We start from the raw sequence: 12,542 nt of genomic DNA, 5'->3' as shown, positions 1-12,542 counted from the left end.
AGAAAACCTTCCTTAAATGTATGTAAAGTTGCAAAGTAGGAGTGTTATGGGAGAACTAAATGCCCCTATCACTCGTAGGAGTGAGGTTCTGGCAATATCTTCAGAAAATGAACTTTCTAGAAGCCGCATGGGAGGATGGATGTGGAAGAAGGCTTTATTTGCAGGCCCCACTTCCCCCACGCCAGTCCTGAAAGAGGGATAGCTTGGAGGTCAGCAGAGCCAGAGGCAGGGCCAGTGTCCCGAGCTTGCCCGTCCACATTGCAGCCACGTGTGGCTCAGCCTTCAAGCTCACCCAAGTCCATTGTCCGTGTGTCAATGCTCTTACACCCTTTTTTGGGCTCCAGTTTTTTCTTTGTTAAAACTTCCCAGAGGAGGAAACACTGCTTTACCGAGAAGATGAGGAAAACTAACCGGTCCTTTTTCTTGCCGGTTGTCACCTCTTCCCACGGGTTCTACGCCGCTTTTCCAGCTTCTTTTTCAATTCAAATGTACTTTGAAAAGCTCTTGCCCCAGGGCAGGGTGAGGGGACTGAAGGAAGTCCCTCTCTCAGCAGCCCCGGGTCCCCTCCCGGGGGAGGTGCCATTAATCCGACTGGATTCTGAACTGTGAGGGGCAGAGCTCCCCGAAGGCGCTCTTCTCTCTAGTAGCTTCCCGGTGCCCTGGGGCAGGTCGGCGGCACCTTTTCTCTCTAATCTGTCAACAGAAATGGCACACTCTCGGGCGGTGCCGACTCCCGCTGCCTCAGCCTAAATTTTGTCCTGCAGAGGCGAGCAGTGCCTGGTTTACTGGTGTAGCCTGTAGGTGGCTGTGTCGAGCGGACCTGCCTAGAGAACCTCCCTGGGTGGGGCAGGGCTGGGCCTGCTTCCAGAATGTGCCCCCCAGGAGTGGCTGAAGGGCCAGAGCTGCTTTACTGCTCTGCTGTCACCATCTCCAAACTATTCACCATTTTTAACAGGAAGACTCCCATTTTCTTTGTGCACTGGTCCCACTCCTGACCCTGCCCTCATACCTCGCCAACTGCACCATCCCTTCTCACCAAAGGGCCAGATGTTCCAGGTTCTAGTTCCTCCCCTCGTTCTCCGGCCACCTGAGGTCACCGGCCGTGGCTCTCTCATAAGCCAGTTGCCTGGTACTTGGCTTGCACACAGAACTCACTTCTCTTTTCCACTCAGGAAGGGAGAGAGATGATTCTTTCATGCACCCTTTTCAAAATTGTTTATCACATCTCTTACAAGAAAATAGCCTTTCTTGGAATGGTGAAAAGTAACTTAGATTGACTTCCCCCTTTTTCTCTTCAGCTTCAGAATGTCAACTATGGCCCTGACTGGTGTGGCTCAGTGGATAGAGCGTCGGCCTGCGGACTGAAGGGTCCCAGGTTTGATTCTGGTCAAGAGCATGTACCTAGGTTTCGGGCACATCCCCAGTGGGGGGAGGGGTGTGTGTGCAGGAGGCAACTGATGGATGTTTCTCTCTCTCATTGATGTTTCTAGCTCTCTATCCCTCTTCCTTTCTGTGAAAAATCAATAAAATATATTTTATTAAAAAAAGAATATCAACTACGTAGAATGAAGATGGTCCTGGGGCCAAATTGGGCCCAGGGCCTGGAGGGGGGAGGAGGGAGGGGGGGGAGGGAGGAGGAAGAGGGAGAGGGAGAGAGAGAGAGAGGCGCTAACAATGGCTTTTATATTTTTAGGGGTTGTAGAAATACTAAACTATTTACTCTCTGTCCCTTTACAGAAAGGTTCCCAGCCCTGGACTTAGAGAACTGTCACAATCTGCCTCCCTCTCGCAGAAGTCACAAAACGACAAATGTCTGTCTGTAAGCGTTAGCACAAGGGACGTGCAGTCCTCAGTCTGCACTGGGTCCTGACGGGATCCCTTCTGGCTCTTCTGCTCAAGGGCATTCATTCCTTCCAGCTCCCTGCTCTTGGCAAGCCCGGGCGCCCTCCGAGACAGGCAATCTCAAGCTCAACACTTTCCAGGAAAATGTTTGTGGTTTGTGCCATTTGCCAGATATCAGGCTGCTGCCCAGCCAGGGGCAAAAAGATCCAGGGAAAAGGAGAGGGTACAGGGACCTCCTCCCAGGTGGGTGCTCCTTGGAGTGAGTGTCAGCACCTGCCCCGGCAGATGCTCTGTTACTGAGCACAGGTGCTGAGGCGAGCTCGGAAGAAAAGCCCTCAAAACCTCAGGCGAGCCCTAGCCGGTTGGCTCAGTGGATAGAGCATCGGCCTGCAGACTCCGATCAAGAGTACATACCTCGGTTGCAGGCTCCTCCCCGGCCCAGGCGCTGGTCTGGGTTCATGCAGGAGGCAACCAATCGATGTGTTTCTCTCACATCAGTATTTCTCTCTGTCTTTCCCTCTCTCTCAAAATCAATGGGAAAATATCCTCGGGTGTGGATTAAAAAAACAACAGCACCTCAGGCGATTCGTCCACTCCTGTGAGGCCTGCCGTGCTCAATAGCCAGGATGCGGCTGGTGGCCCCACCTGGATGGCGCAGTCTAGATCTGCATTCAGGTGCCACATATACCAGCTGACCACGTAGCAGGAGAGCCGAAGGGATCTGACCTAAACTGCTGAAAGGGTTGTCGCAGGCTCTGGGCCTTCACGATTTTCCCTGAACTAGTCATCATCTCCTTCGGGATATTGAAATTGAAATGCATGAAGTCCCCACACCATTCCAAACTGACGACCGACTAAGTGGGCTTCATGACACCCCCGGAAAATCGAAGTGCTCCCACAGCTCTGCAGGTTTTGAACTACAGGAACAGTTGGATTCTACCCTCCGGCTCGCTCTCCATGTTCACGTTCTTTCCCAGCTTTTCAGTTCTGGAAGGAAACAACATCATTATGAACTGTGCTTTATACGTTACCCAGTGCAGTGTACTTGAATGTAACTTTTAAAGTATATATATACATATATATTTTATTGATTTCAGAGAGAAGGGAGAGGGAGAAACACCAATGATGAGAGAGAATCCTTGATGGGCTGCCTCCTACACGCCCCCTACTGGGGATCCAGCCTGCAACCCGGGCATGCGCCCTCCTGGTTCATAGGTGGTGGCTCCACCCCTGAGCCACGCCCGCCAGGCCCGAGTGTAACCTTTACAGACTTTGAACCGAACGTACCCGTGTGGGCTCTGTCCTGGGGGCCTCTGAATCACGTGCTGAGGTCACTGGCTGTGAGTCACTGAGGCCTGGCTGCTGTTTTAAAGTCAAGGGACACAGTGCCGGTGCTTGCCGCCATTCTAACTCCGAAAACCAAGTCTTCTGATGGTTTCCAGTCCGTGGATCGTGTCCTTTACGGATTTAGATGTCCTGTGCTACCTTTCCCGCAAAGTCAGCGCCATCCGACTGTGCTTTGCCCATTTTCAGCTGTCAAAGGAGGTCCGGGGAGGGCGGTGGCCGGTGGGCGCCGGGGTCGCGGGCACAGTGAGACCTTCCCTCCCGCCGAGGACAAGGAGTTGAGAGGCAGGAACGCAGACTTCGGTGACACCTGGTGGGCCCGACGCATCCCGCCCCGAGATCACTGGAGGACTTGGGGGGTAGGGGGGAGTTAGAAAAGCTGCCCGCAGGACCGAGGTCTCGTCGCCCCGAGTTGCAGGGCAGCGGTATCCCGCGTCGGGAACCCACGTGGTACCCGAGCGCCTCCTGAACCCGAAGAGTCAAAATGCAAAAAAAACCGAATGTGCAGGCTCTGCCCACATTAGGGACCCCGCGGGGCCAGGGCTGCCCGGAACCGCGAGGAGTCGTGTGCTGCACGTGCAGGTCGCCATCCTCCCGGTGCTGGCGGCGGCGGAAGCGGGTGTCTCCGCGAGCAGAGCTGTCCTGGGGGCAGGGTCGGAGGTCAGGACGCGGGACAACGCAGCGACGTCCCTCGCGCAGAGACCCGCCGCGACCGTCGCGCAGGCGCAGGTGGGAGGGGGGGCAAGGCGGACGGCGATTGGCCGGATTCGGGAAGCCACACCCCTCGGCTGGGTCACGTGTCCGTCGGGGCGGGGTTGGCGAGCTTTTGGAGCCGCGCGCGTCAGCCGCTGGGCGGAGTTGGGGCCGGCGCGGGTGGGCCGGGGTCTGGGCGAGGCGGCGCTGCCAGGACCGAACAGTTCCCTCCAGCGAGTGAGCGGTGGCAGGAGGTCTACGCGGGGGCTGCCCGCCCGCCGGCTTCGGTTCTCCCGTGACTGCGCGGGGTCGCGGTAAGTGAGTTTGGGAACGGGGACGGGGCGGGGCAGTCGGTGAGCCGCCGGGCCGCCCCATTGGCTGGGCCGATTTTGGCGCGCTCCCTGTCCGCGCTCCCTATTGGCTGGCGCGCGCGGTTGGAGCGCGGCGCCCCCTGCTGGTCGGGGCTGGGAGGCGGTGTGGCCGGCGAAGTGCCTGGTTCTGCCGGGCGCCTGGCTAGTGGGGAAGTGGGACGTCCACCCCCCGGACCAGGGACAGGCGGTGATCCGGCGCGAGGGGCGTGCGGCCCGCACACCGGGCCCGCGGGGACGGTCGCTGAATCCTGGCCCCTCGTTAAACAGCGGCACTGGCGTTGGTGACACCGGTTTCCCCGAGCGTCAGCCTTTCATTGGGACCCAGGCCCGTGCTCGTGTCTTTCGTTGAAAAGAACCGGAGCGCGGCAGCCGGGCGCAGGGCTGCAGACCGCGGGGCCACCCACGGGTGAAGGCGGAACTTACCTGAGCGGTGGCTTCCAGCCTTTGCAACGTGACGCGGACGAAAGCACATTTTACATCGCAACTGAGGACGCAGCCATCCAGCTCCGTAACATTCACGAAGCTGGACCAGCTCCCCACAGGCCACGCACTCGCACGTTTTCGCGTATTTTCAATTCCGTTCCGATCACTTACTTTTTTTCCCCTAAACGACGTTGGTGACTCCCTGAATGACTGCGGGGTCCCGGGCAGCGACGCTCGCTTTGGAAAACATCGCCCTGGTTCACTCGAGGGGGTCCCGACCAGCAGTGGCCCCACACGAAATGGCACAGAAGATAAGGTGCATCCCCAACTTTCTTGTTTGCGTCTGTGCGCCGAGGCACAGGGAAAGGTGCAGGCGATGGGCCATATAGTCAAAGTGTGGGCGCCCCGGACCCAGTAAAGGCATGGCCACAACTCGGGCAGATCGTTCGGAGACACAGGCCTGGGGGCCAAACGCGGGTGTCAGTCTGGCCCAGTGGGGTGCTGAACCCCTGTACTTGCCCCTTTACCTGCTGCTCTCGCTTCCAGTGTCTCAGCCCCTGATGGCGCTTAAACATGTCCTACAAATGTAAATGCATCGTCTCCTTGGATCGTATATTAAGCCCCTCCCAAGTTATTGCCGAGTTTATCACAGCTTGCCTGCCTCTGAAAGGGCGAAGTTGGGGTGCTGTCCTCTAGGACTGAGGGGGGCACACCCCGTATCTGTGCTTCGCCTTCCCTGGTGGCATTCGCAGATCTTTGAGAGCCCTGTACCGCATCCAGGACGCCGGCATGTTTTGTACATTTTTTGTTTTCCTTTTGCAATAAGATTTTCCCCACCAGAGTTATTGTGTGTGTATGTGTGTATACAATACAGATGTCAAGGGTCACTGGCGTCAGTGGCTCCAGTCCTGGGCAGGGCTGAGAAAAGACCCTCCCCCCAGCCCCGGGAAAGGCGCAGGCCCCGCCCCCAGGGGCCGGCCTCCCTCTGCTGTTGGTGACCGCTTTCCTTCCCCAGGTGCACAATGAACCCCAATATGAAGCAGAAACAGGAAGGCACCCATGGGCGCGTGCAGGTATGTGATGGGATCGCTTTCGTCTGGGTGGAGAGCATGTGCGTGGAAGTGTTTTGACATAATTTAGCCTAATTTAACCTGGCTGTTGTTCCCTAAACCTTAAATCGCTGAATTTTTGGCTGGAGGAAAAGTAACAGTAGGGAACCATTAAAGAATTAACTATGGTTGAATATTAAGTTTTCTGATCTTCCCATTTAGTTAAGTCTTTAGTTTCTTCCAACAGAGCATTGTAGTTTTCCGAGTATTGAGCTTTACACGCCTTTCGTTAAGTTTTTACCTAAATATTTTATTTTTAATGTTGTAGATGGAGCTGTTTCCTTAGGTAGATTTCCAATGTGCTCATTGTTCCCATAGAGAAATGCTGTTGATTTTTGGTGCCTTGATCTTGAATCCTGCATCCTTGCTGAACTTGGTTAGCTCTGATAGTTTTCACTAGGTTCCTTGGGATCTTCTGTGAACTGCTTTCATTCTACTCACAGATTCCTTGCTAATTATATGCAAAATGTTGTGTGTGTGTGTGTGTGAGTGTGTGTTGTGTGTGTTTTAAAGAGGTTCACAGAGCCCTAGCCGGTTTGGCTCAATGGATAGAACGTTGGCTTGTGGACTGAAGGTCCCGGGTTCGATTCCAGTCAAGGGCACATGCCCAGGTTATGGGCTGGATCCCCAGTAGGGGGCGTGCAGGAGGCAGCTGATCCATGATTCTCTGTCATCACTGATGTTTCTGTCTCTCCCTCTCCCTTCCTCTCTGAAAGCAATACAATTTTCTTTTTTAAAAAGGTTCACAGAATCTCAAGTTGTTCTCTAAAAAGACTAAGACCCATAATATATAAGAACCTTTTGGCCGTAATGAGTCTATTATTCCAATGCATAATCCGTGTAAAGAAAACGATAATAGCAGTATTACATTTCGAGGGGTAGATGCCATAAAGCTTACATTATAAAAGTTAAGTCTTGGAAATGCCTTTTTTTGTGTGACAGTAAAGTGTGGCTTCCTTGGTCATTGTGGGTAGCAAGCACTTGAATTAACACCTCCTGTTACTCAGGTTCCGGAGCTGTTTGTTCCTGCTAGTATTTGTCTGGAGACTGTGGGCTAATCTAAATCATATCCGAAATGCTGGTGCGGTGTTTGTTCTCACCGTAGCTGGCATCGGTTCTTCAATTAAGCGGTGAGATAATGATCAGCAGGGAAACTTGACCGTGGGAAAGGTGAGCTCGCGCCGTGGAGTGCGCTGTGCAGGCGCCGCTTTCTCACGCTGCTCCGGTGTCCTGCCTGCTGACCTTGTTTGAGTGCCACCATTGTTTGCTGTCCCGTGGTGGCAGAATAACTAATGATTTTTTTTTTGCAAAACTAGAGAGAGCTTTCAGATCAGGAAATATACGGGAAGGTATTTACATATTTACAAGGAAGGCTATCTTTTTCCAAAGCAATAGCGTGGACCTTTTGCAGTATTTAAAATGCCCCAGGCTCTGACATTTCAGCTGTCTCCTGATGAATGGGCTCAGAGCAAACTGCTCCCACAGGCAGGTAAGGGGTCCCATTACATGTCTGTGGCTTTGTGTAAGCAATGTTCTTACACTCTGTTCCTTTGGTGAGCACGTGGGGATGTTAGGGGATAGTCATGATTCCAAGGAAGTCTGAGACAAATCCTGTCGTTAGGGAAGAAGTGTTTTGCAGTGTGAACAATTACTCTTTCCCCCGATTTACCTGTTTTCTGGGTTTCTACCACAAATGTGTCAAGTTTGGGTGATAGGATGCATTCTTAGAGTTTCTTCAAACTTTATTATAATTTTAGGGAAATAAGTTTACTAGTTGGTTAAACCAATGTCTTGTTCATACCTAGCATTGCAAAATTACGTAGCAGACCAAATTCAGGGTGGGGCCAACGTAGGTGTACAGCTATTCATATAGAAAATAATACAGCACTTAGTAAATAATAACACAAGAATAAACTCTGTTTCGTGTACTCACAACTGTAACCCTATGTTGTCCCATCCGTATCAGTGTTCTTGTGTTTCTTTTTGGTAAGTTGTAGGAGGGCTAAGACAGTCACCTCCATGTAGCGCTCAGGAACCCGATAACGAATTCTCTTGACTCTAGAGCAGTCCTGTCCCGAGGAGAACGCTGAAGATGATCCAGCCGTCCACAGCCGGGTCTCTCGTGGGCAGAGAGAACGAGGTATGTGTTATGGGGCTAGAACCTGTGTATGAAAACCATTTGCAAGGTTTCCTTGGTTAGAAATACCCAAATCTCCCTGGCTGGTGTGGCTCAGTGGATAGAGCGTCGGCCTGCGGACTCAAGGGTCCCAGATTTGATTCCGGTCAAGGGCATGTACCTTGGTTGTGGGCACATCCCCAGTAGGGGGTGTACAGGAGGCAGCTGATTGATGTTTCTCTCTCACCGATGTTTCTGGCTCTCTCTCCCTCTCCCTTCCTCTCTGTAAAAAAATCAATAAAATATTAAAAAGAAAAGAAGAAATACCCAAATCATTGACATTTGGCAATAATTTAAGAATAACAATTGTGTACTCCCCACACAAGTGGTTTTTGTTTAATTGATCAATTGAGGAAGTTTGACGTTGGTATGAATAGGATGCTGGTGTAATACTGGTAGAACTGAGATGATATAATTCATTATCAAGTAACCCACGGGGGGAATGCTGGATGTTTTGAGAATAAAATGGTGGATCCTTCATTTACTTCTGTATGTAAATGACAAAATCATTGTTGAAAGGCACAGTCTTGAAACGTACTGATGTTTAGATTCTTGCAGGTAGAAAATACTGCCTTTCTATGGAACTGAATTATTTAAACAATAAAAATAATTTCAGTTTAGCTTTAGATCCAGGTCTAACCCAAAACAGTTGCTGCAAATAAAATTCCTAAAACATACCTTTCCATTGGGGGGAGTTTTAAGCGGTATGATTTATTAAAGGAGATCCAAAGATGTAAGAAAGATACAAACAGATGCAGCTCCATTTTTAACACGTAAATAACAAGACCTCTGAGCTTCTAAAAAATCTCTTAACAAATGTCAGAGTCTTTAAAAGTTCCCACATATTTATATTTTGGTTCTATATTATCTTTGATTTCTTTCTTTCTGTTAGCCGTAACTTCTCCTTTCACCAGTGGCTCTTCCCCCTCCTCCCTGCTTCTCCCTCTTTTCTCTGGACTCTAACGGTACAGGGCTCACCCTGGTGGTTCTTCCTCCTTCTGAACACGCACCTTCAGAAGCCGTGCCTGCTCTAGTTCCCAGGTGCACTCAGCTTTCCTGTTTATTAGATAAAAACAAATGAGATTGATGCGTGTATTTCCACGGCAGCTGGTTAAAGGCTCGTCCAAACTGAAACATCGCAGTGACCAGTCGGCGTCTAAGACTTCCGGCTCTGGAGGTACTGCTGTCCCGGGGCACGGTGAGAGCAAGGAGCCTGGCGGAGTTACCCAGGAGGCACTGGATCTCATGGTGGCAGGTATGAGGGAAGTGTGTGGAGAGCCTTTATCTCGGAAACTCATTGTCACACAGGTCAGTGTTACCTCCTGCTGGTAGGACTCTGCCCACAGCCTCGGGCTGGGCACACGACTAGCTCACTGTAATGCTCTGATACTCTGGTATTCCTTATGGTTGTAAATGCACAAACACCACATGTGGACAAGTCTTACTGTTTTGTAAGATCCAAATATGGATGCAATATTAAAGGGAAGGATAGTGATTAACGTGGCAACTTGGATATGGGATTGCCAAGACTTAGAAGCAGTCTTTTCAGGAAAAGGTGTCTAGAGACTGAGTTTGAAGAAGTGGGGCGGGAGCCCGCAGGAGCCTGGCGGAAGTCCAGGGCGTGAGGACGGGAGGCGCTGGGCCGGGAGTAAATGCAAGTTTTTAATGGAATGGCAGGCGGCACCGGGAGAGGAAGCTGGCGATGGTTTTTAAGCATCATGGAAGGTCACTGATGTTGTTATTGATGGGAAATGGGAGCCTTAGAGAAGTTAATTGACTTACTCAAGGTCATGGAGTCCGTTGGGCTCCCTCTGAGTTGCCTGGAGGAGAGCAAGGAAGCAGATGGTGGGCAGTAGGGTTTCATCGGGCGAAGTAGGGAAGGCTGGCTGCGCAGTACAGCAGCTCTACTAGGGCGGGATGAACCGTAGGGCTGGTGACACGCTTATCTGATTGGTTAAGATTTGGGGGCAAAACACTCCAGTCACATACAGAAAGGGCTGTGTCAGATTGCTGATCTCACCGCACAGGCGACAATGTCAGTCGATGTAACCTGCACACACAGCTCTCCACAGACCCTCAGTGGGATGTGTCAGAATGCCTAAAATTCCGGGGAAATAAGATAGAACAAAGTTGACTTGGTTTTCTAACTTCAGGTTTATGAAAGTGGGTATTGCCAAGTAGTATGGGTGGTACTAAGATTGTAAATTGCTTTTTAAATAGATAAGAGGATGATGGGGTTTCACAGCAGCATGTAACGGGTGGTTTTCAGTGTCGTGTAAAACGTTGTTTTTAGAAAGCCCGTCCTCGCAGTATTGGAAGGAAGTGGCGGAGCAGCGGCGGAAGGCTCTCTATGAAGCGCTGAAGGAAAACGAGAAGGTGAGCCCAGAGGAGAATTGGTGCCTTTTACCTTTTAATGCTTAGCGTGCTGGCTGGAGCAGAGTCAGCGGCTGTGATCTGGGCCCGAGAGAAGTTAACTGGGGCGGCTGTTAGGATATTTTACCGGAAGCAGCCTGTGGTGGGCGCCAGCGACGGCCCCTCTGCTGGGGCTGCAGACGTGTCGGTCACACCGGGGGGCTGCGGGTGCGGCGGGAGGCGGGAACACCGCGCTGATCCACGCCGCAGCTCCACAGGGAGATCGAGCTGAAGGCGAGTGAGATCGCCCGCCTGCGGAGGGAGAACCAGGAGCTGGCGGAGGTGGCGCAGCACGTGCAGTACATGGCGGAGGTCCTGGAGGTGAGTGTCCCGCCGAGCCAACACGTTCTAGACCGTTTGCCTTTAACGTTTGTGCCCGCGTGACCTTCCTGTGCTCACAACACTGCTCGCTGGTGCCCCGAGGGGGTTGGGGGCTCATCTGACGTTCTTTGATTGGGAAGTACCTGTTTGTCACATTAGCCTCGGGACTGCTCCCTTACCAGGCTCAGCCTAAAGCCTGAGTCTTAAAACGTGCCGATGTTCACAAAAAGTCATCTTGCTGATGGGATGCAAGATTTCCAAATAAAACCTTTTTTGTACTGAATTGCTTGCATGTTGGGGCCGCGACAGACTTGAACGTCTGAGGTCCTCACCTGGCAATGCTGTCACGGCCGCCTTGGCTGCGGGGTGTTGTCCGCAGCGGCTGGGAGCGGCCAGCCTCCCCCGCCTGAGAGGAGGGCTCATTCATTCGGAGCGGTCAGTGCCTCAAGGAGCAGGTCAGCCAGCCACGTGACTTTGCTGCAATGTGATCCCACGTGGTGGAGACTGACCGGCCTGGGTTGTGAGTGGATTTAACTGAGACTGTGCAGCGACCTCCTTACAACTCCGAGGGTCACGTACGGCATTCAGAGCGTGGGCTTGGGTTTTAAAGTTTTTATAACAAACGTGGTTTATTCTTTAAAAGCGACTGAAAGGAGACACTCTGGAGAACTTCGAATCGCCGGAGAGCAGCGAGGAATTTGATTCTGAAGAGGAGGCGGGCGAGGATCCGGAGACGGAAGGCTCCGGCGCGGGCGTGAGTGCCAGGGCAGCCGTGTCTTCCTCCACGGACGCCCGGCCCGGCGTGTGAGCTGTGCGCAGACTCAGACGTGCCCCCGTTCCCGCCACGGCAGTTCTTGGTGGCAGAGCAAGCAGCTGTGTGATGCAGACGTCCTTGTTGGGCCCTGGGACCCTAGCGTATTAAAATACAGATGCTGTGTGTTTTAACCTGTGGTGTTTTATGTAAATAACATTTCCTCACATGTCACACGACTTGTGTACATGATAAATAAACTTCACTTTCCTGGTGAGCATATGTGTTTCTTGGAGAAACGAAGTCTAAGTAAAATTTGTCTATTTCTATGGTGTTCTGTCATTTTCTTTCTACCCCTCTGTTGTTTTGGAGGAAACGAGGAGAAAATGGATTTGTCCCCCTTTAGACGGAAATGGTTGAGGTTTGACTCACCACGCTAGTTGCACCTCCAGCTCAGGGTCGGGACTATTGATTTCCAGGCCCCACGATCCACACTCTTCCTGAGGGGTTTTGGTGAAGAGCATGAGAGGTGGTGTCAGGAGCTCTCGGGCGTCAGACCCGCCCATGGGGGGTGGGGACCAGGTGCAGCCCAGTGACGAGATGCAAGAATAGCTAAGGGTCCTGAAACGACTCACATTCCATTAGAAACAGTACAGAGCTTACGTCTATGCCTGGTCGGTGTGGCTTGGGTTGAGTGTCCACCTGTGAACCAGGAGGTCACAGTTGGGTTCGGGTCAGGGCATGTACCCGGGTTGCAGGCTCGATCCCCAGTGTGGGGTGTGCAGGAGGCAGCTGATCCCTGTTTCTCATGAATGTTTCCATCTCTCTCTCTTCCTCTCTAAAAAATCAATAAAAACATATTTTTAAAACCATACAAATATGGAAGAAGTGGGACCAGATCGAAATTAATTAGGAGTTTCCCATAAGTCCGTTCTGCAGAAGGACAAGGACATGGGCGCATTGTTTGTGGAGTACACGGCCATTGTTTGTGGAGTAGGACTGAGCGTGTGCTCCGAGAGGCACGCGGCCTCTCTAAGTTGGCATCAGGGAGCTCTGTCACGCATTGAAGGGTTGCTTCAGGCAAGTTCTTGGTCACCGGG

General features: G+C 52.0%; 1 protein-coding gene across 4 annotated transcripts; it reads left to right on the top strand.

The window, feature by feature from the left end:
- Positions 1 to 3,989: 3,989 nt before the first annotated feature.
- Positions 3,990 to 11,719, top strand: GMNN (geminin DNA replication inhibitor). Of its 4 annotated transcripts, XM_054712130.1 has the most exons (8): positions 3,994 to 4,193; positions 4,518 to 4,989; positions 5,689 to 5,746; positions 7,850 to 7,922; positions 9,066 to 9,213; positions 10,252 to 10,334; positions 10,581 to 10,691; positions 11,335 to 11,719. In XM_054712130.1, exons 3-8 carry the CDS (start codon positions 5,733 to 5,735, stop codon positions 11,497 to 11,499), a joined length of 594 nt encoding a protein of 197 aa, XP_054568105.1. In that variant the 5' UTR covers positions 3,994 to 4,193; positions 4,518 to 4,989; positions 5,689 to 5,732; the 3' UTR covers positions 11,500 to 11,719. The 4 variants fall into 4 exon arrangements, with proteins under 4 accessions (XP_054568106.1, XP_054568105.1, XP_054568104.1 ...); XM_054712129.1 differs by lacking the exon at positions 4,518 to 4,989; XM_008147309.3 differs by lacking the exon at positions 4,518 to 4,989 and having other exon boundaries at positions 7,845 to 7,922.
- The last annotated feature ends 823 nt before the right edge of the window (positions 11,720 to 12,542 follow it).

This window comes from Eptesicus fuscus, chromosome 22, assembly GCF_027574615.1.
Source record: "Eptesicus fuscus isolate TK198812 chromosome 22, DD_ASM_mEF_20220401, whole genome shotgun sequence".
In the NCBI taxonomy this organism is placed as follows: domain Eukaryota; kingdom Metazoa; phylum Chordata; class Mammalia; order Chiroptera; family Vespertilionidae; genus Eptesicus; species Eptesicus fuscus.
This window is presented reverse-complemented; position numbering and strand designations above follow the sequence as displayed.